Raw genomic sequence first — 24,254 nt, 5'->3', positions numbered from 1 at the left:
TGGGATCACAGGGCACAGCGAGCAGGTCCACTCCGGGCGGGAAGTGGGGAGCCGGCACCTCCTTGTAATTTCGCTTTACAGCGCACGCCGGCAGCTCCTGGTATTCGGCTTTACAGCGCACGCCGGCAGGGTCACTCGCTGCCCCGTCAGGGCTTCACGCGGCTGGTTGAAACGGGGCTGGACTCATCTGCCGTATCTCTTTGCAACTCGTTCGTAAAAGTTCCTCTGCTTTCTCTTGGACCCTTTCTTTGTCGTGTACCTCTCCACGCAGCTCAGCTCGTATTCCCTTCCTCTCACTTCTCTCCAGCGCGGGTCTGACACGCCCCCCTCGGTTTCGGTACCGACCTCCCCCCCCCCCCCCCCGTGCTCTGTTTCGTGACCTTGTATGGTAATCCCACGGGCTTGTCTCCTTATTTGGGCATGGGGCTGAACAGCCCCGCCCTTCGTGGCGCGCCCTGGGCTTGCCTCTCCTGGGCGACCCCGCCCCTCCTGTTCAAGCAGAGCACGGAGCACATATTCACGATAGCAGCGAAATGAGAGGGCGTGCACCCCACGCTTGTGAACTGCTTTACCTGCAGATGGAGAGTTTGGCTGGGAAATGGAAGTATTGAAGGGGAGCTATTCTTAATTGATTCGGTGCAATGGAGTATTATTCTAATGGAAGACAAAGCCTCACTCTAAAACACATAATAAGATATAAGCTACTGAACAAGGGTTTTATCGGGTCCTGCAATGTGGTGTTTCATGGAATAACTACCGGGACGCCCTTTTTACCTTCACACAACTCTGGAGGCAGGAGGGGCCATATTCAACCAATGTTACACAACAATTTACCACTACAATACACACAATCAAAAAAATGCAATCCTCATATCCGCAACACTGCACCCTCCTCCTCTTAGGCACGTCCCGGGCCTACAACTTTTATTTAGTGTGACACGTAGGTGTAGTTCCCTCTACTTTTAACCTGACCCTGAGTGCGACAGTTTTAAAACATAAATAAATATGTCCCGCTGCTCCATTGCACCCTGCCTAACAGACTCACGCCCACAGCTAACCGAATTGCGGAATGGTCTTCAAACTACACACTGACGGTGGGGAGCATTATTTACAGTTGACACTACTTTTATTTACAAGACTAACCCAGGACCTGTGATTGTTCTTTCTGGGGGGGGGGGAGACAGTCTGCTCTGCATCAATGCACCATGAAAGCACCCAAAAATGCACCAACACACCCTCAAGCACCAATCGGTGCAGTCACCATAGTTCATCAATGTTCAATGAATAAAAATAAAATCAACAACCCCTAACCCTGCAGGTGGTCTCTTGCTCTTCGGCTCCCTCTGCTGGCTATTATTATTTGTTCTTCCAGATGTTGTCTTTCCTTTGCTGGCGGCCTATTTGTATTACAATAAAATGCACCCAACGTGTCCCTTTTATTTATTTATGGCCCACCAGGCCGACTACTGTGGTTCACCTGTGGGGCATCGGTGCCCTGTGGCCAAGGTCCGCCAGCAAGATTTCGGGCCCTCATGGCCGGTTCCAGCAGAGGGGCCACGCCCCAACCCATGGGGTCCATAAGTGGTGCTCGGCCACAGATGTGTGGTCCATAATGTGGTGCATCGATGCAGACAGCTGGTTCTGGGAGTTCCGGGCGCACAATGGCCGACTCACGCACGCTCCCCTCGGCGCCCAATGGCGCACAGGTCATGTGGGAGACAAAAGGGGGAAGACAGATGAGCGAGGGGTAAGGTCACAAGGGTACACATCAAACAAGGCAATGCAAGGCGAAGTGCGTACGGAGAGCGAAGTGAGAAAGCTCGTCCCTACCATACGTCACCCCCCCCTGTCACCTACACTACCCTTGCCCTTACCCCATATGTACAAAATCTACACATTTACAAATTCGTCACTACTGTCACGTTTTCCCCATATTTCCCTTACACCAAATTCGTCACCACAATCCCTCTATCCAAAATTTGCCATCACCAAATTCATCATCAATCCTCATAAGGAGGAAGAGATGGAACACAAAGCACAATGTCACACCCACGTCATGATGCGTCTCACAATCCAAAACATTTGCACATAAAAATAATTAAACATGCCATGGTGTGGAGTACCTGTCACCTCAGGTGAGTGGATGTAGATGGTGCGAGGAGACTTCAATCCTAACTATCCTCTAAATGACATTAACACACTTTACACTACCCGGGGTCTCTCCCTGCCAATCCATTGGCCAACTTACACTATGGGTTCTAAAAACCAATTCCCATTGACCAAACTGTGGTGCTTCTCAATTTGGGGTCTCACTCCCCCGATTCATCTCCCGGTGCCCTTGCACAATTTCTGGGCTGGGGCGTGTAGCTCTCCCAGCAGGTCTACCCACCTGCACACCTCCACCACTGTAGTTGCCACCCGAGCTTACCTAGCTCCTCACCCTAACCTAACTAACTGGGGAAGGCCCCTCCTGGCTCTGTCACCCCACTGGTGCCCTCTGGCACTGGGATACCCGGGTCCGTCCTCCGGATCCTTGGGCCCCATCCACAATAACTCTACCGGCTCCCAGAGCCCACCTGCGGCCTCAACTGGCCGACATCCTCACAGTGGTGGAGTGCCCAAACCAACTACACACACTAACAGGCTACACGCCCAGCCATTTCCACAACACTAATGCACCCATCCAATCACCATTCTTCCACCCGCACCACAGATGCCAATATCCAACCACAATTTACCTATACCCTCTACCTAACACTTACACTACCCTCCCCGGGTATTCGTGATGGGGGTCCACTCTTCCCCCATTCACACCTCCGCACCATCCACTCCACTCCATAGTTTCCACCATACTCACTCCATGACCATCCATTCCAATACTCCATATACTCCACACTACCATTTATTCCACACTACCATTCTCCATACACCTGTCGTTGCACACCTGTGCAATCTTACCTGGTGCCACCTGCACCATCCTCCTCTTCCTGGACCAGTTGGTCAACACAATACACATCACCATCACTCATTCATTCACTGCTCCATACACCTGTCCAGTTGCACACCTGTGCAATCACACCTGTTCAATCACACCTGTTCACCATACACTTCCAATCCTCAAACACATGGCATCATCTCATCTCACTACTCCCCTCTGAAACTTGCGCTTCCCAGTCGCCCCTTTAAACTATTGCGCTCCCACGTCATTATCATCCACACTAATCTACCTGCGTCCCCACTACAGGTGTCATTGTCACTAACTAATCTTAACGTTACCTAATGTCATCTCTCTAGGGCCCTACACACGATATATCCTAACCCACCCGGGCTAGTTTTCACTGCCATAAACCCCATAAACCTAGTGCTCCTTTGCCCCCCCCCCGCTGTGAGGGATGGTGGATTGGCCATCCCATCACATGGGGCATCTCTTACTATTAATTTTGCTCGTCCAATTTCCACAAATCAAAAATTTTCCAATTACTGCCAATTCTACCCACTATTCTAAATTTCGTATCAAATCACTATCACTATCACCATCATCATCACAGTCCGCTATATCCTAGCCTCGGTGCGTCATGACATCATTAAACTCGGCTTCGCAAAGCCGAGCAATGAATTCGGGTGGTTTGGTCGCCTGCAGGTTGAATCCGTCCGGCTTTCGGTTCAAGGGAGGTGGTTTGGTCGGGCCGAGATTCCACGCACCATCTCGGCGCGGTACCTTGCGGTCCCGGGCCCGATGGCTCAATCTCCCCCGGTCGGAACCCCGTCCCCACGAGGGGGCACCGTACCGCTTCCTCCCACTCGCCCTCGAACCGGACCGGTCGCCTCGCCCGCCAAGGCCCGGACTCGACCGTGCGGGGCGGGGCCAAGCCCGAATCGGCAACGACGCTTCGAAGAGAAACGACGCAGCTTCGATCCGCGCCGGGCCTCGCATCCAACAAAGCACACCGCGCCCCGAGTGCTCGCATCGGCTATCCGTCGCCCTAACCGCTAACCCGGTTACCGTCGATGCTTCACCTGCATGCTCACACGCATACGCTACCCCTTTCACACTCCCAAAACCCGGCGTTCCAACGCCGTCCGTACATTCCACCAACGCACTCCCTGTTGCACACCACACCTCTCGCGCACACTCACCGTTCGCACACTCTTTTAACACACCTCGCGCACTGTCTTGCGCACTCTCCCTTGGTACGTACTCCGTACCACTCACCATGGGCGTGCACTCTGGCAACCACCCACTAACGCGCTCAGATGGGCTCTCCCACACTCGCGCTACCACCAACTCAGGTGTGCTTCCTCGCACACGTTCCACCACCACCTTACTCTCCGTGTCACACTCACCCTCGCACGTACACTCCGTATTGCTCTCACTCCCTGTGTCACACTCCGTACACCCCGACGTGCATTCTTGCTCGCACTCGGTTTCACTCCCACACTTTATAACACACCCACTCGCCGACGCACACTTTTTCCTCACACGCGTGCCATTTCCACTCACACGGACCCTTTACCAACGCCCGGGTGCCATATCGATCCCAATCGCGCGACAATTTTTTTGTCGCTAAACATCCTTTTACAAAATCTACCCGCACAATACACAGCACGACTCACCTGGGGGATTCCCTTCTCCACGCGCACCTGCAAACTCTTTATTTGGTTAGTAAGCACACAATTATGATTTGAGCAGGGACTTTGTACATATTCCATCTTTTCCTCCCGCCGCGAGTGGTTTTCTAAGTCGCCGGTCTCTTCAATTTCAATGCCCACTTCCACTTTTTCTTTACTCACCTCGACGACCTTTGGCTTTAATAAAATTCCCTCTACCTCAGCGGTCGCCGGCTTTTCCAAACCCCTTGTCGCGATTTCTACCCCCGTCATTGTACCCGCGCTTTCCTCCACTTCGCTCAACCAGTGCTTCTCGACCGGCGTTACCTCCTCGTGCACCCCTGGGACCCTTTCGCCCAACTTGCGGTCTCTGTCCCTCTGCTCCCTTTCCTCCCTATCGGCCCTCATTCCGTTCGTTGTTGCTTCAATTTGGTTTCTCCATTTCTCCCCCTCTATTCTCAGCATCTCGGTGAATTGCGCCATGAAGGCTTGCATTTGGACCACGCCCATTGGTTCCGCGGCCGTGGCCCCCTCAACCACGTGCGCGAGAGCGCCATTTTGTGCGCCTGATACCCCCTCAACCACATCCTCCATATACATTTCCCCGAGGTCCTGGGTCGATTCCACCCCGTCTATCTCTCCCACTGGCATCCCGTCACCTTGAACAGCCATGGCGCGATTTCAAAATTCGGGTTTTGCTTTACAACACAAATTTCCAGCAGCTCGTAATTTTGAGCGTGTTAAGCGCGCTTCGGGTCCGATCTGACACTCCTGACACCAATTGTTACGGTTCGCGGTTAAGGATGGTGTGTTTGCCGAGCGGAGGCTCCGCGACCGAACAGTTGTTCCCCGACTAAACCCGATTCACCCAAACGTTGGCCGTATCGCGCCACCGCTATTCAATCGGGAAAAGACTAAGACGACGAATGCAAAGAGGAAGAAGAAGACGCACAGAAGAGTAACGGGATTTATTATTATTTACACACACATAAGCAAAAAGAGCAGTCACGGGTATTTACAGCGGACATGAAAACGCAGGTGACACAGTGAAAATTACTAGCTTATACAGACTTAGTTACTACCCAGGACAGCACGAACAAAACAAACTCACGTACGCAAATGGGGAACTTGCAGGCAGGAATGGCTGGAAAGGATGAGCAGGTGGGATCACAGGGCACAGCGGGCAGGTCCACTCCGGGCGGGAAGCGGGGAGCCGGCAGCTCCTTGTAATTTCGCTTTACAGCGCACGCCGGCAGCTCCTGGTATTCGGCTTTACAGCGCACGCCGGCAGGGTCACTCGCTGCCCCGTCAGGGCTTCACGCGGCTGGTTGAAACGGGGCTGGACTCATCTGCCGTATCTCTTTGCAACTCGTTCGTAAAAGTTCCTCTGCTTTCTCTTGGACCCTTTCTTTGTCGTGTACCTCTCCACGCAGCTCAGCTCGTATTCCCTTCCTCTCACTTCTCTCCAGCGCGGGTCTGACACGCCCCCCTCGGTTTCGGTACCGACCTCCCCCCCCCCCCCCCCGTGCTCTGTTTCGTGACCTTGTATGGTAATCCCACGGGCTTGTCTCCTTATTTGGGCATGGCGCCGACGGCACGCCCCTCGTGGCGAGCCACGGGCTTGTTTCCTTATTTGGGCATGGGGCTGAACAGCCCCGCCCTTCGTGGCGCGCCCTGGGCTTGCCTCTCCCGGGCGACCCCGCCCCTCCTGTTCAAACAGAGCACGGAGCACATATTCACTATAGCAGCGAAATGAGAGGGCGTGCACCCCACGCTTGTGAACTGCTTTACCTGCAGATGGAGAGTTTGGCTGGGAAATGGAAGTATTGAAGGGGAGCTATTCTTAATTGATTCGGTGCAATGGAGTATTATTCTAATGGAAGACAAGGCCTTACTCTAAAACACATAATAAGATATAAGCTACTGAACAAGGGTTTTATCGGGTCCTGCAATGTGGTGTTTCATGGAATAACTACCGGGACGCCCTTTTTACCTTTACACAACTGTGGAGGCAGGAGGGGCCATATTCAACCAATGTTACACAACAATTTACCACTACAATACACACAATCAAAAAAATGCAATCCTCATATCCGCAACAATACAATCATACATGTATTACGTTTGCAGATAAGGCAGAATTCTGACCCTCCACTCCTCCCGCCCAAAATCCCCACCACCACATCCCATTCTGTGTGCTCCATACATGGCCCTTCCCCTCCCTCCACAGTCCAGGCTACTCCAAACCTCTTTCCCTTGCTTTTCCCACACTCCGGTACCCTCCTTTATCTCTCCTATGATCCTCCCTTCTCTTGCTTTTCTCAATTTGCTTCCTCCAAGCTCGACTGTATTTGCCTGAAATAAAGTAGTGTGTGTGTGGTGTGGTGTGTGTGTGTGTGTGTGTGTGTGTGTGTGTGTGTGTCAGAATTTCCATGAGCCTCCAAAACTGTAGAGATTTTTAAAAGCACAAACAACATCCAAGGAGACCATTCCTAGCTCTTGTATGTGATCGAAAGCATTCTGCCAATGCCGAGTCGGAAGTAACAAGTCTCAGGAATGAGCAGAACGAACCCCAAATTGATGATCGTTGATGATTTATAGTAGATGAAATCTGATACTCCATTCATAGACCCTGACACATTACTCAAGAGTCAGTGAATACCTATTGGATGATCATTGAGAGGATCATGACATTAAGACGATCGGACCAAGGACAAGGTGCTGATAGTTGGGATCAGATCAGATGGACATGTCACATTTGATACTTTGCTCATGGAAGCAAAAACAGGTAAGAGAAAATGACAGAGAGAAGGTTTACACTTTACAAGACAGTGGATCAGAGCTGGTCTTTTAAGACCGTGTTTCTCCGAGAACAAAGACGTGTCATTGTGGAGCTTTTAAATTTGGAGGCATCTTTAGACCTTACTAAGAGAGTGAACATACTGTGACTAAGAAATCTCAACATGTGTAATACCTGTGGCTAGATGTAAGGAATTTGAAATACTGTACAGATAAAAATAAGTAAACATTATCACTTGAATTTTGTTCTCTTCAAACCCTTCAGTGTCATTTATCCTTGTTTCTTAGCCAGAGCAGAGTCAAGTGCTTCTTGACTTTCGAGAGGGAAAAATTAACCTCCTCATTTCCACGACGGTTGGTGAAGAGGGATTGGATATCAAGGAATGCAACTTTGTCGTTCGCTATCAGCACGCCACCAATGAGACAGCGATGGTTCAGGTGAGATTTTTGTGCAAACATACCATCACTTGTGAACGAGTACATATTACAAAACAAATAGGTTTTGTAGCATACGTTAGCCCTTCATGTAGGGGCTATTTGGGGGGTAGAGAGAGTTGTGGGTATGAGATGGCGGGGCACCGCCTGCTGGAATCTCTGGAGGAAAGAGTGGGATTGAACAGCCTCAGGAAGGTGGTTCCACAAACAGGAGGTGAGCAGTAAGCCTGGGTTTTGGGAGTTCAACCAGAATGGAATTACTGGAAGAACATGTGCGTGTACTCAAGGTGCAGGGGAGGGATGGAGCGTTGCGACAAAGCAGATGGATCTAGGCCGGAAGAGGTGGCGAAAAACCAAGAGGGCACTGACCTGCCTGCGATGCGAGAGGAACGGGCCTCGTATTCGACAAGCTGTACCACAGGGGAAACACAAATAATCTTGGTCGAATCAGGTCTTGTACAAGTGAATCAAAGCTGAAAAGAAAAACTCATTAAGAGGTGGCCCTTAAGCAAATGTCGTGAATTTGGAATCTGTTTAACTACCTAAAACTTATTTGTGCAGAATTAATGAGGCTTGTTGGCGGCAGCGTCTGGCTGGCTTGGTTTTGGAGATGGAAATTAAAAAGCATCTCATTAATGAGTTCCAGAACAAACATGTAATACTTAGGTATACTTTACGTATAAAGTTATGTAAAATAAAATTGTGGGCAATTTCCTTTGACTGTTAATCAAGTATATTAACCCTTGAAATGCAGATAGAGTCAATCATGGAGATACATCAAACACACAGAAGACTGGATGGTATTCATAGAATATTTACCCTGCGCAGTCAACTTATTGCGAGCCAACTCTTCTGTTTTTGACCATTTTTTTATTTGATCAAATATGGCTGCCAGACCACGTCAGCAATAACATCATAAATTTACATTCTCTAATATAATTGTTGCATAGATCACGCTCAATACATTTCAAACTGATCAGACTAAGCGTTGTCCCTGTCGAATTATGACGTCATAATTATGGCACAAATGACGTCATTGTTAACAACACATATTCCCCATATGGAGTTCTTTACAATGAGCCATGTTTCAATTTTTTTCCAAGCAGCGGTTTTGGAAATATAGAGGTGCAACATTTTGCGGTTTTTCCAAGATGGCGCCTGTACCACATGACCTATGACGTCATGATTATCATTAAAATATTTGAAAGGAGGAGGCGCTCCTATGGTGAAAATGTCATGTCCATCAGACCAAAAGTTGCTGAAATTTTAAAAATAATGACCGGATAAGTGTTGTACTTGTCGAATTATCACGTCATAATCACCACATTTCAATTACCACATTTCAAATCTGGCCTCCAAAGCCAGTCGCCGACTGGGCATCCTCCGTCGTGCGAAGTCCTTCCTTGGCACACCTGAGCTCCTCACCACATACAAGGCTTTCATCCGCAGCTCAATGGAATACTGCTCTCCCCTCTGGGCTGGTGCTCCTGCCTCACACCAATCTCGTCTTCACGCTGTTGAAACCAAAGCATTCAGAATCATTGGAATCTCCCGCAATGAAGCTAACTCCAAGGGCCTCTCACTCACTCACCGCAGGCAGGTTGGTGGTCTTTCCGTCTTCTACCGACTCCTCTCTGGCCTTGCCCCCCCAGCTCTCTCTGGGCTCTGTCCAGCAAATAATCCTACAGGTCGCACAAGATCTACCTGCAACCCTCTTATGGTTAAACTGTCAAAATCAAGACTCTCTGCTCACCTTCACTCCTTCATTCCTCTTTTCTCCCGCCTCTGGAACAAACTCCCTCACTCTCTTCAATCCCACTCCACCCTCCAGGTGTTTAAAACAGCTGTTCACCCCCATCTCTTATCTTCCCCCATCCCAAACCTTGATCTTTTCTATCCCGCTAATTTCACCCCAATTCCACTTTTTTGAAATACCAACTTCTGTCCTGGAAGTCCTTGGTGTCCTTGTGTTTTATACTTCTCCGACCACCACCCCCCTTCCCACGCCTCCTCCCCCAAAGCCCTCTCCCTCCCACACATCTCCCTGCTCTCAAATGTTGTGTTTGTGTGCTTCCCCTTCGCTCCCCATCTTGTCTTCCGCTCCCTCTTTTTATATATTTTGTTTGTCTGGTTGATTTGTTTGTGAAGGAAATGTCAGCTCTTTCACGAGCCTCGATTCAGTATACAAAACAAAACAAAAAAAAAGGCACTGATGACATCATCATTAACATACCTTATTCCCCATGGGGAGTACTTGACAATGAGCCAGGTCCCATTTTTTTCATGGAGTGATTTCAGAGATAGAGAGGTGCGAAGTTTTTCCAAGATAGCGCCTGTACCACGTGACCTATGACGTCATAATAATCATTTAAATATTCTACAGAAGGAGGCACTCCAATGGTGAAAATTGCATGTCGATCGGACCAACGGTTGCCGAGAAAATGAATTTTTAAAATGCAAACACGTACAGCACATGGCACACACACGTCACACGTACGTACGTAACTTAGTGCTTAACCCCACATTTCGCTTCACGAGCGCAGGGTTATAAAAGAAAAACAAGATCATTCAGTAATTATTAAGTAGCAATTATTATTCAGTGATTAATGTTATCTCTTTCACGAGCCTCGATCTTGTATACAAAAAAAAAAACACCCCCCAAAAAAACACCTCTCTTTCTCCCAAACCACTCAATGGAAAAAATTGAAACATGGCTCATTGTCAAGTATTTACCATGGGAAATAAGATATGTTGATGGTGATGTCATCGATGCCTTAATTATGACGTCATAATTCGACAAGTACAACGCTTGATCTGATCAGTATGAATAAAACAAAAATTCCTCTGCAACTGTTAGTCTGATGGACACTAAATTTTCAGAATATGTGCGGCTCCTCCTGTAAAATGTTTTAATGATTATTATCACGTCATAGGTCACGTGGTACAGGCGCCATCTTGGAAAAACCGAAAAACGTTGCACCTCCATATCTCCGAAACCACTGCATGGAAAAAATTGAAAAGAACTCCATATGTACACATATGAACTCCATATGTATATACTCATTGTAAAGAACTCCATATGCGGAATAGGTGTTGTTAACGATGACGTCTTTGGTGCCATAATTATGACGTCATAATTCGACAGGGACAATGCTTAGTCTGATCAGTTTGAAATGTAAAGGTGCTCATTGTAAAGAACTCCATATGCGGAATAGGTGTTGTTAACAATGACGTCTTTGGTGCCATAATTATGACGTCGTAATTTGACAGGGACAACGCTGAGTCTGATCAGTTTGAAATGTTTTGGGTGTGATCTATGCAACAATTATAATAGAGAATATAAATGCATGATGTCATCGCTCACGTGGTCTGCCAGCCATATTGGATCAAAGAAAAAAAAAATGTTCAAAAATAAGAGTTGGCTCGCAACAAGTTGACTACAACAACAACAACAACAACAACAACAACATGCATTTTAAGGCCATTTTCCCTGCTAGAGCGGGGGTTAGCCTTGCGGTCCCCATGAAAATCTTCTCCATTTTGCCCTATTTTCTGCATCTCTCCTTGTTAACCCCCTTGCCCGCATTTCTTCTTCCACCATCTTTAGCCAAGGCTTTCTCGGTCTTCCCCGGCCTCTACTTCCTTCTACATTCATTTCCATCACTCTTCTCAACCAGTCATTTCATCCTTCCTCAACACATGACCAAACCATCTCAACCTGTTCCTCTTCACAGCATCCATCACAGGCTCTATTCCCATCATCTTTCGCAATTCATCATTTGTCTTCCTCTCTCTCAACGATACTCCACACATCCACCGAACCATTCACATTTCCACCCTTTCCAACCTTCGTTGCTGCTCTACGTTCATTACCCATGTCTCGCTCCCATAAATCATAACACTTCTCACACATGCAGCATTGCAGCATACACATTTCCCTTCAGCTTCAACGACACTCCCCTCCTCATCAGCACGCCACTCAGTTCCCGAAACTTCTTCCATGCACATCTCACTCGAGCAACCGTTGCCGAGTCTGAACCACTTTCTCCATTCAGCATGTTTCCGAGGTAGCAAAATGTTTTCACACCTTCCAGTATCACGCCGTCTCCAAGATCCAACTCAACATTTCCTCCATCTGCAGCTCCCTCTGTGCACACCTTACATTTGAATGTAGCTGCCACACTGGTTAATGACCCTCTCAGATCACTGCATTTTTGATGAACCCACTCAGCGCACATTGTACATTGAATGGAGTTCACTCCGACACCCTTCCTGCACACAGCACATGGCCACTTCCCAGTTCTTCCACCTCCCCACATGCTTTACCACTTGCCATCACCTTAGTCTTTCCGATATTCCCCTTCAGACCTTTTGTCTCCATACATTCCTTCCACTTGTTCATCTTTTCCTTCAGTCCATCCATACTTTCCGCAATAAACACCAGATCATCTGCATACAACAACTCCCACGGTAAACCCTGCTTTACGTTCTGAGCCAGCACCTCCATCGCAGCTACAAATAGTAGTGAACTTAGTACCGACCCCTGATGCACGCCCACCTTCACCTCAAACTCACCACTGTTCCCGTCCTTCGTCCTTACAGCTGTGCGCGCTCTTTTGTACATTGCCATCACTACTCTGATCAACCATTCCTCCACTCCTAACTTCCTCAAAGCCCATGTCAATACTTTGCGTGGAACCCTATCGAATGCTTTCTCCAGATCAACAAACCCAAGAAACAACTTCTTCCTCTTCTCCATGTACTTCTCCTGCAACTGCCTCACAATAAAAAGCACGTCTGTCGTTCCTCTTCCTGGCATAAATCCAAACTGCATTTCGTCGATCTTCACCTTCTTCCTTATCCTCCTCTCCAACACCCTTTCCAATACCTTCATTCCATGCTCCAATAACTTTATCGCTCGGTACGAGCCACACTCCAGGGGGTCACCTTTCCTCTTGTATAGAGGGACGAGGGTACTCAGTTCCCAATCCACTGGAATGCGGCCTTCTTTCACCACCAGATTACAGATCTCTGTCATTCTCTTCACACCCCAACTTCCTGCTGCCTTCAACATATCTCCCACAACTCCCGTCGGCCCTCCCACTTTTTTACTCTTCATTGCTTTTATCGCTTCCTCAACTTCCTTCTCAGTTATCTTCTCTGCCGGTCCTAAAACTGGGTTACTCTCTATGTTGCCATCCCATTCATTCTCTGTATTCAACAGCATTTCCATATATCTTTTCCATCTTCCTTTAATTCCATCTGGGTCCACAACGATTTGTCCCACTTCATCCTTCAAGCAAATCACCCCCATCACATCACACCTCTCTTTCGCTATCTGCTTTGCAATCCTGAATACCGCTCTCTGACCCTCTTCCGAATCCAAGCGTTCTCCGAACATTTTCCTACATCCCTCCTGCGCCTTTGCTACCTCTTTCTTTGCAGCCTTCTTGGCTGCCTTATAACTTTCATGCACTGCTTTTTCTGCTCCCGTACCCTTTGCCTTCTGCCACTTCTTGAACTTCTTCCTCTTCTCGTCAATCCTCTTTCCAACTTCATCATCCCACCACCATGTTTCCGAGTGCCTCGGTGGTCCTTTTGTCCATCCACATACCTCACCAACGGCTCCCAACAGACTATCTTTCATTGACATCCAACTACTTTCAAGCTCAACCACATCATCCTCTACCCTACTCAGCCTCTCTTTTAATGCCTCCCTTACTGTCACGTCTTTCAACCTCCACACCTTCATTCTCAGTTGGTACTTCACCAGCCGAGCTCTCCTTGCACCTTTCACCCTTATGTCACAGACAACCAAGTGGTGCTGTGAAACAGCCTCCTCCCCCGGGATCACCTTTGTGTCCCGAAGGTGCCCTCTATTTCGCCTACGCACCATCAGGTAGTCAACGGTTGTCGTCGACCCACCTGACGTGTATGTAACAAGCTTATTATCCTCTTTCTGGAACTGAGTATTACAAATCAACAAATCAGCTCCATCAGCAAACTCCAAAATCCTTTCACCTTCTCCATTTCTCACACCAAATCCGTAACCCCCATGAACTCCCTCAAAACCGTCCATACTCCTTCACACATGTCCATTTAGGTCTCCTCCTACCACAACAACTTCCTCATCTTTCACGTTTTCCATCAGCTTCTCTATCGCACACCAGAACTTGTCCTTCTCTTCATCTCTCCGACCAACCTGTGGAGCATATCCCGAGATCACGTTCACCAAGAGCTTTCCAATCATCCTTTTCACCATCATCAACCTATCACTCACTCCAGTCACACTCGCCACACTGTCTACAAACTCTTCAGAAAACAGGACACCAACACCATTCACGCCCTCCGGGCACCCTTGCCACACAAACTTGTATTTCTGTCCCTGCCTACCCTTCACCATTCTCACACCACTTCCCTTCCATCTCGTCTCTTGCACACAACATCGGTCCACTCTTCTTCTGATCAATACTTCCACCACTTCTCCTGATCTCCCTGTCATTGTCCCTACATTCCATGTCCCAAACCTCAGAAACCGATCTCCACTTCGGGCTGTACCCTGCTCATATGTAGTTGTAATTGTTATGGTTCTCTTTTTGAGGCAATGTTTGTATGGCCGGATGCCCTTCCTGACGCCAACCCTCTTAGTCGCCTCTTACGACACGCAGGGATACGGTGTACCTATTCTAAACCAGGGTACACACCGGGAGCAACAAGTTGACTGTGCAGGGTATTTCCAAACATCTAGTTTGGAAATGTAACAAGGCACAACTACTGTAATTATATACTGTAGGTTCTCATTCGTCACCCCCCATGACGCAGTGCCCCCTGTTGGTTCGAGCAGGAATTTTGTAATTGTTCAGGATGATGGTGATAGCTCACAAACTCGTTGTAAAGGACACCGTTGGATCTTTAACGTTCACCAACTAATGCTAGCAGACGAGAGGCCCAGTTTAACGTCCACACAAGGGACGGCACGGCACCATTGATGAATTGTCCTGCATGTAAAACACCAGGATGGCAGCTTGTAGCTCGGTCGGTATTCAAACGCAGGTTGGACAGCTCAGAGGTGAGCGCGCCTCCGTTGGCCTACCCTGCCAGCTGAGATTCTTATTAAAACGAAGGCTTTGAAATTAACTTTGCTTTGATAATTGTTCGTTTATTTATTGGTTTCTTTGTTTGCAATAATCTTATCTGGATTTGTCTGAGAGAATTTGTTTTTATTACAGTGTTGCAATGCTCATGGAGGAGTTACTACATAAATCATGGACAAAGACGTTAAGTAGATAATGGAAAAACACATATTGTGTACGGGGATTTGAATCTACATTGCCCAATATGATCACAAGGCAAGGGATCAGATGGGAATGCAAACAGACTATTCATTTTAACAATAGTTCATGATACCTGCAACGACTCCACTGAGATCGTTTTTGTGTAAAGCAATTGACAGTTAACCAGGATGCACCCGTTTACCATTCATATGCCTCTCCATATACAATAATATATTTTCGTACAGTCAAAAATGTACTTCAAGACACAAACAATTAAGGTGAAGGGACTAGATGACATTCCTCCTCGTACCGAATCTTGGAGTGTGCTTCAGAATTTGCACCTGTGCTTGCTCGTTTATTTTGCTTATTTTGTTCTTCGCCGCTCCTTTCATATTCCATCTCCAGGCGCTGCATGACGTTTTCGCCGGGCACTGAAGGGGGCCCTGCGATGACGTGCGCTGAAAGGGAGTACTCAACTTACACTCTGGTTGTTTGTTTTCTTGTTACTTGCTCTTGAAACTCTTGTTACTCAACCGATCTTCACGAAACTTCTCCAAATGGTGGAGTTGGCCAGAAGCAAGAAGACTATTGTTTTGGGGGAGGGATGAGAGGGGGGGGGGGGGGGGTGGTCAAAAGTTCACCACTTAGTCAAATTTCTAGAATTCTCAATTTTCATCCGATTGACTTGAAATTTGAAGAGGATTTGTATATCTGGTCACCAAAACCAACCACCAAGTATTTTTGAGGTCAACATCGGCCAAAAGGTCAATTTAGGCCAAATTTCTAAACTCCTCAATTTTCATCTGATTGACTTGAAATTTTAAGTCTGAGTTTTTAAGCATACCAGGTTACTAAATTCAACCACCAAGTATTTTTAGGTCAACAACGGCCTTTAGGTCAACGTAGGGCCAAGTTTCTAAACTCCTCAATTTTCATCTGATTGACTTGAAATTTGATGAGGATTTGCATCTCTGGTCACTGAATTCAACCCCCAACTATTTTTGAGGTATGGGTCAAAAGGTCAACATAGGCCAGATTTCTAAAATCCTCAATTTTCATCTGATTCACTTGAAATTTTAAGAGGATTTGCATATCTGGACACTGAATTCAACCACCAAGTATTTTTGAGGTCATAGGCCAACAACCTATTTTAGGGATTTCACAAGTATCGTGCTATGCACGACATATTTCTTGCTTGTCTGTTTGTCTGTCTGTTTGTCATTCGCCTAAAGGGCACAATTCTAAACCGATCATCATAAAACTTCACCAAGTTGTAGAGGTCGTCACAATTGAGAAGCCTATTGATTTTCAGGTCAATGGTCACCTGGAGGTCAAATTTCTAAAATCGCCATTTTCATCCGATTGACTTGAAAATTTAACAGCATTTGCATAGTGCCTCACTGAATTGGGAAACAAACTATTTTTGAGGTCAAAAGGTCAAAGATCAACTCAAGGTCAAACTTCTGAAATCATCAATTTTCATCTGATAAACCATCAATTTCCATCCAATTGAATTGAAAGTTGAAAAGCGTTTGCACATTGAGCCACTATATAAGGAAACCAACTATTTTTGAGCTCAATAGGTCAAAGGCCAACTCAAGGTCAAACTTCTAGAATCATAAATTCTTATCTGAAAAATCGTCACTTTTCATCCTATTAACCTGAGCTTTGACCAAGATCGTCAGTTTTAATCTTGATGAAATGGACAATTTGATGAATCAATGGAAACCTTTTTTTTCTGGTGGATTTTGCAAGTATTGTGCTCTGCATGATGTCTTCTTGTTTGTTTGTCCAGGCGATATCTCAGCCATCCTTTGAGCTAGGAAGCTGAAATTTCGGCACAGTAGTGTGCATTTGCTTGGGCAAAACCTTTTTTTTTTTTAATTAATCAATTAATTGATTAATTACTTAATTATTATCGATTTATTAATGACTAATTTCCTCTCTCGCCTGGGCACCGTTTGAGTATGTCAGGCACCGTTTGAGCTAGGAAGCTATTTGGACTTGACAATGATTTGGCTGTAAATGGTATTTTTGATTTATTGATTCATTTATTAATCAATTAATTATTTAATTAACTGCTTTATTTAAAAAAAATTAAGTTACAGATTTGGATGAAACGGTGATGACTTAGGTATGCTATTAGCCAATTGATTTATTAGTTTAATTATTTTGCCATTATTATTTACTTCTTTTCATAATTCATCACTTATTTATTTTCTTTCTCATCTGGGCAATGTCTTAGGCACCAGCTATGAAGCTGATATTCGGACATGACAATGACCAAGTGATTTGGCTATAACGGGTATTTTTGATTTATTGATTAATCAAATAAATCAATTTATTATTTATTGATTAATCAATTAATTAACTAATGAATTTGTGATTAACGAATTAATTAATCAATTTTGATTAATTTTTTTAATTTTCAAAAAGTTACAGCTTCGGTTAAAACACTGGTGGTTTAGGTATGATGTTAGGCAATTGATGAAGAAATTATTTTACGATTATTGTTTATTGATTTTAATTACATAATTAATCAATCAATTATTGTACACCTCTCCCTTGGCGCCGAAAGCGCCCGGCAGTGCCGCGGTGGAGGATGTTATTTGTTTATTTGGCTTGGGGACGGTGTACTTTGAATTTATCTGTAATTGTTTTTTTCTTTTTTGTGTACATAGTCAAAGCTCTTGGAAGAGATAGTACACTGAGCACATCAGGACGTAACAGACAAAAACAGGATGCGAAATACACATGCATGGGTGGAAAAATTGGACACAGGATGCATGGGGTGGACAAGATGGACACAGAAGGAAACTCCAAGGAGAGGGAACTGGAAAATTGGAAGGAGAGATTTGGGTGGGGTTAATGAGGGCAGAAAAGATTATGGTTGTGGTTTGGGGATGGTCTGAGTTGGTGATGAACAGCTGTCTTGAAGGCCTGGAGGGAAGAATGACATTGAAGAGGATGTGGAAGTTGACTCCACAGGTGGGAAAAAGAGAAACAAATGAGTGGATGTGAGCAGTGATTCTGGATTTAGGTAGTTTCACCAGAAGGGGGTTGATTTGATGGTGGACTGTGTGAGCCCTGCAGACACCTGGGAGAAATGGGGGGGGGGGGGGGGCAAAGCATGGATAGAGCAGAGAGAGATGGTAGAAGACAGAAAGACCACGGACCTGTTGGTGATGGCAAAGAGATAGGCCCATAGACTCAGCCTCCTCAAGTAAGAGCCCAATAATCTTAAATGCCTTGGTTTCCATGACGTCAAGCTGAGAAATATGTGAGTCAGGGGAGCCAGCCCAAAGGGGAGAGCACTACTCCATAAAGTTGCGGATGAAGGCCTTTTAGGTGGATAGGAGTTCATGTGTGTCAAGGAAGGACTTTGTATGATGGAGGATGCCCAGTTGGCGGCTGTCTTTGGAGGCCAACTTTGAAATGTGGTTTACCCAAGAAAGGTCATGCTTGATAGTGAGGCCCAGGAGTTGGAATGACTGTACCTACCCAAGAGGATTTTTAAGAAAGTAGATATGAGGGTTTGCCAGACGTTCCTTTCAGTGAGATAGTGAGAGTGTGATATTTGTCAGGATTGAAAGACATATCCCAAGTGTGATTTTTAACATAACCAGCTTGTGATTTTTTTTTTCAAGGTCTGAAGAGAGGGAAGAGGCTACATCCTGCCTGTCTGAATGATGAGGGATGTCACGGCAGAGGGTGTAATTACCAGCAAATAGATAAAGAGGATTTCCATAGAGTTAGAGAGATCATTGATGAAGATCAGGAAAAGGACTGGGCCCAGAACACTGCTTTGGGGCACTCCGGCCTTGACATGGAGAGATGAAAGGATTGATGTAAGGACAGGCAGGCTACATTTCCGTACAGGTTTTGGGATAAAAACCAAAACTTTTCCTCTTTCCTGGAAACATGTATTTGTACAGGCTATTCTAAAGAAGGGTGATCGTTCAAACCATTGCAACTACTGTCTTATGGCTCTGACTTTTACTCTTTCCAAAGTCAGGGAATGTCTTCTCAATTCTCATTTCTTCAAGCATCTTGATTCTCACAGTGTTCTCTCTGACCATCAGTGCAGCTTTCGGAAGATGAGATCTACCAGTGATATCCTTTGCAATATTATCAATGTTTGGTCTTCTTCTCTGAGAAACTTTTGGGAATCCTTTGTTTTAGCTCTTGATATCTCGAAAGCTTTTGACACAGTGTGGCATGCAGGTCTGATCTCCAAGCTCCCTGTTTCGGCTTTCCTCTTTCACTCTGCTCTTTCATAGGGAGCTTTCTCTCTGGCCATTCTTTCTCCGTAGTTTTTGCAGGTTCAACCTCTCGTTGCCGCTACCCACGCTACCTTCGCTACCAACAGCGGTGTCCCTCAGGGTTCTGCCCTGTCTCCCACACGCTTTCTTCTTTTTATTAATAATCTTCTTTCACCGACAAATAAGCACATGCATTCATCTGCTGATGACTCAACATTACATTCCTCGACGTTTTTCACATCTGCTTCATCTTACCTCAGTCGATTTACATCTCGTTTCATCACAACTACCTAAGTATAAATTTGGATTTGGGCAGGATTTCCCAGTGGGGCAAATGTAATCAAATTAAGTTTAATGCTTCTAAAACTAATTTTTTTCCCCCATTTATCTGTCAAAAAATCTTCTCAACTTTCTCTTCCCCTTTGAAGGCTCTACTATTATACATTAGTATTATACACTACTATACAGTAAGCGTACTTGGTATTACAATAACATTAAATCAATCTTGGAAACCTCACATTGTACAAATAGCTAATTCTGCCTCCAAGAAACGAAGTCCGATTCAGATGTCAAACATTCTTCTCATCTGAATGGTTGCTCCGATTATATAAAGGATTGATTTGTTCTTCTTTAGAGACTACTCTCACATCTGGGGAGATTCTATATCTACAGTGCCTTCAGAAAGTATTCACACCCCTTGACGTTTTTTTACACTTTGTTGTGTTACAGCCTGAATTTAAAATGGATTAAATTGAGATTTTTTGTCACTGATCTACACATAAGACCCCATAATGTCAAAGTTGAATTTTTTAAATATAAATTTTTACAAAACATAAAAAAGTGAAAAGCTCAAATGTCATGAGTCAATAAGTATTCAACCCCTTTGTTATGACATTCCAAATTGAGCTCAGGTGCATCCGATTTCCTCTGATCATCCTTGAGATGTCTCTACAACTTGATTGGAGTCAAACTGTGGCCAATTCAATAGATTGGACATGATTTATATTTAAAAAAACACCTTTCTATACAAGGTCCCACAGTTGACAGTGCATGTCAGAGCAGAAACTCGACGAGGAAGTCCAAGGAACTGTCCGCAGAACACGAAGATAGAATTGTGAGGAGGCACAGATCTGGGGAAGGGTATAAAACCATTTCTAGAGTGTTGAAAGTTTACAAAAGCACAGTGAGCTCCATCAAAAGGAAATTGAAAGAATATAGAACTACGCAGACTCTTCGTAGAGCTGGCCGTCTAATCAAACTGAGCAAACAGGCAAGAAGGACCTTGGTCAGGGAGGTGACCAAGAACCCAATAGCCACTTTAACAGAACTACAGAGTTCATTGGCTGAGATGGGAGAACCTGCCGGAAAGACAACAGTCTCTGTCGCATTTCACAAATCTAGGCAATGAGAGTGGCTAGACGGAAGCCACTCCTGAGAAAAAGGCACATGACAACATGCCTGGAGTTTGGGACGTGAAAATGTACGTGAAAGACTCTGAGAGCATGAGGCAAAAGATTCTGTGGTCTGATGAGACGAAAATTGAACTCTTTACCTGGAATTCAAAGCAATGCATCTATCTGGCAGAAACTGAGCACAGCTCACCACCCATCTAACACCATCCCCATCGTGAAGCATGGTGGTGGCAGCACCTGCTATGGGGATGGTTTTCAGTGGCAGGGGCTGGGATACTTGTAAGGAAAGAGGGAACAGTGAATAAAGTCAAATACATGCAAATCCTTGAGGATAACCTGCTTCAGAGTGCAAAAGACCTTAGAGTGCGGCGAAGATTTATGTTCCAACAGGACAATGACCCCAAGCATACAGCCAAAGCAAAATTGGAATTGCTTCAGAACAAGAACGTGAAAGTCCTTGAGTGGCCCAGCCAAAGCCCAGACTTGAATCCCATTGAGAATCTGTGGAAAGACTTGAAGATTATTGTTCACCAATGCTCCCCATCCAACTTGACAGAGCTTGAGCAAATGTGCAAGGAAGAATGGGAGAAACTCTCCAAATCCAGATGTGCAAAGCTGATACAGACATTTCCAAGAAGACTCAAAGCTGTAATCGCTGCCAAAGACGTTTCTACGAAGTATTGACTCAGGGGGTTGAATACTTGTGTAAATTAGATATTACTGTATTTCATTTTTAATTACTTTGTGAGATATTCTAAAAAAAAAAAATTCACTTTGACATAATGGGGTATTATGTGTAGATTCATGACAAAAAAAAATCTCCATTTAATCAAATTTGGATTCAGGCTGTAACACAACAAAATGTGAAAAAGTCAAAGGGTGTGAATACTTTCTGAAGGCACTGTATATACTTACTTGAAAGAGTATTGTCTGAAGCAATCCGACTTATCAACTCTCCCAATCTTACCTCAAATCTCGACCCACTTGAATATGCCGCAATGTTGGCTCTTTTTCCCTTTTCCATTGATATTACTTCGGTTTCTGCTTCTGAGAACTGGCTGCTTGTGTACCTCCGCCATTAGCTAGATGAAGAAATACTCGGCAAACCACAACGTCACATGATTAATGTGTGGCCATTGGCAACTTAAGGGTGGGCCATTATGATGTTTGTTAGTTACCCTTCTCCACTAAGCTCTGAAATTCTTTCCTTTCTCATATTTTTCCGAACAGTTATATAACCTGCCTCATTCAACAAGCAGGTTTTCCAATTCCTCAAAAACTCTTAAATTACTTTTCCTTATCTTCACTTCCCTATTTATTCAGTTCTTTTTTGTTTGTTTGTTTCATATAAGGCCTGGCCTTGATGAAGATGATAGTCAGTGACTGGAGCCTTTAACCTTAAAAAAAATAACTTGATGCTTATGTGATCCGACATGCAAAGCCTGTAAAGGAATGTGTTACGTGGTCCTCCCGGTGACTACCTGGTCTCGGTGACCCCCGGACCGTGAGAGGAACTCCGCCAGAAAGATCTATTATTGCTGCGCTTTCGTAACGCAATCAATATGAATTCCAATCAATAAGAAACCCCACACCAAGGATCCGGAATAATCAGTGATCTATTCCCCGAGCAATCAACAACCATCCACAATCAGCAATCAATAGTACAAAGATGTAAACTCATCTATAATAACTCTAAGATGGCCATCTTATACACTCCTCATGTGAGCCCCACTCCCGACTCCCTCCATGGTCAATGTCTCTCTCAATGTCTCCGTACACCTGTAGTTCGATCTCCGCACGTGGGCGGTGGAACGGACCCTTCCTGACGTGCTTTCACCGGGCACGTCCCGTACCGGGAACAACGACTGCAGCGCGCACCTCCTGGCCAAGCAAAGCGGGTAATGTAAAGCAGACACAGCAACACGCGGCTTGCCCAGCGCGCGCGGCCCAAGGTGCGACCCATACGCGGCCTTGTAGACGGCGAGGCGAACTGTGTCAGCTGCTTGGTTCCGTGCACGAACCCACAGTGACTTGACGTGTCAAAGGGTAGTTACACGTCCCGGTAACTCCTCTCGCCAGACGGGCTTTTAAACGCCGATTCTCTCACGTTGCTCAATCGATACCGCTCGCGTCCGAGCTTCGCGAGAGAGAAGAAGAATCGTCGCCTCTCCAGGACCTCATGTCTTTTCTTCTTCCGTTTCCGGTCTCCTTTTCCTCAGAAGGGCTCCTGACCCTTTAATCACAACAACCTTTAATCGACTACACATTGATAAGCAAAGCCCTGAATAGTAATTCACATACATTCACATAAATATGTAACAAATGACTGAAACTGTTGATACCTTGTTGCTAATTAGAAACTGGAATTTCTCGACTCACTTTGGTGTCCCACTCACAGGCACGAGGTCGCGCTCGTGCTCCAGACTCCACCTACAGCATCGTGGCCGACAACTGCTCCACAGAGGAACGTCGTGAGCACACCAACGAAATGCGTGTAGACCTGATGATGAAGGCCATCGACACCGTACGACAGTATGACAAGGAGATCTACCTCCAAAAGGTGAAGCACAACTACTAGTTGAACATTTGAGTTTTGGAGTAGTCGCAAAGTTAATGCTACATTAACTTAACATTCACACTGTGTCTAACTTTCACATCGCATTTTACTTCATATGCAGGCAGGTAGTCAGGTTCACGATGTCAATAAATTAAATTTCGTTCAAAATCATGGTAGATTAGCAAACCTATACATTTTTGGAAAGGTTATAGCATAAGGAAACTAAAAATCAATGTTTACATTTGGAGAGATACCTGTATGGCGGCCATTTTGGATTTTCAAAATGGCCACTGTAAAATACATATTTTGTTCTATTTCTGCCTCTAATTACCCTAAAAACTTTTTAAAATATACTAAACCTATATTTTCAGGGACAAGGAATCCAATGAAAGTATCAAATTAGTGCTATGGGGAATGGTAAGACACGAATCAAAGGTTTTGAATTGCAAAATACTGTCTTTATATTCGCGATAAGTTGCATAATCAAATACATGTTATCATTTTGTACAGGCAGTTAATAACATCAAAATGTGTCACAATAATTCATATCACCAAACATACACAGGCAGTCAGCAAAATCATATATACACATGCAGTCAGTATAACTTCACATCTACACAGGCAGTCAATGACAAAATATACACAGGCAGTCAATGGCATCAAACATACACGATTACAGAATATGCCATTTAGAGTTCGTCATCACTGTCCTGTGTGTCGTATCCGACAATATAGTCCGCATCGTTTTCACAGTCCGTTCCACACAAGCAAAGGTCGGTCAAATTGATTGGCAAATCGAATTGGTCGAATGGTCGATCGAATCGAATTCGATGAATCGAATCGAATCGAATCGATCGAATTGGTCAAATGGTCGAATGGTCGATCGAAACGATTGGTCGAATGGTCG

The 24,254-nt window shown here is 45.4% G+C and overlaps 1 protein-coding gene across 2 annotated transcripts in view; it reads left to right on the top strand.

The window, feature by feature from the left end:
- Positions 1 to 24,254, top strand: part of LOC137429918 (ATP-dependent RNA helicase DHX58) — a 146,794-nt gene that overhangs the window by 81,618 nt on the left and 40,922 nt on the right. Inside the window, exons 10-11 of one of the 2 annotated variants that reach the window (XM_068120296.2) lie at positions 7,696 to 7,845; positions 23,189 to 23,350. In XM_068120296.2, coding sequence (XP_067976397.2) covers positions 7,696 to 7,845; positions 23,189 to 23,350 — 312 coding nt within the window. The remainder of the gene's footprint in view (positions 1 to 7,695; positions 7,846 to 23,188; positions 23,351 to 24,254) is intronic. The other variant, XM_068120298.2, reaches the window with a different exon arrangement.

The sequence above is a fragment of the Myxine glutinosa genome, chromosome 6 (genome assembly GCF_964187855.1).
Source record: "Myxine glutinosa chromosome 6, kmMyxGlut1.1, whole genome shotgun sequence".
Taxonomy (NCBI): Eukaryota; Metazoa; Chordata; class Myxini; order Myxiniformes; family Myxinidae; genus Myxine; species Myxine glutinosa.
Note: the sequence above shows the minus strand (reverse complement) of the source record. Positions and strands in the feature narration are given on the sequence as shown.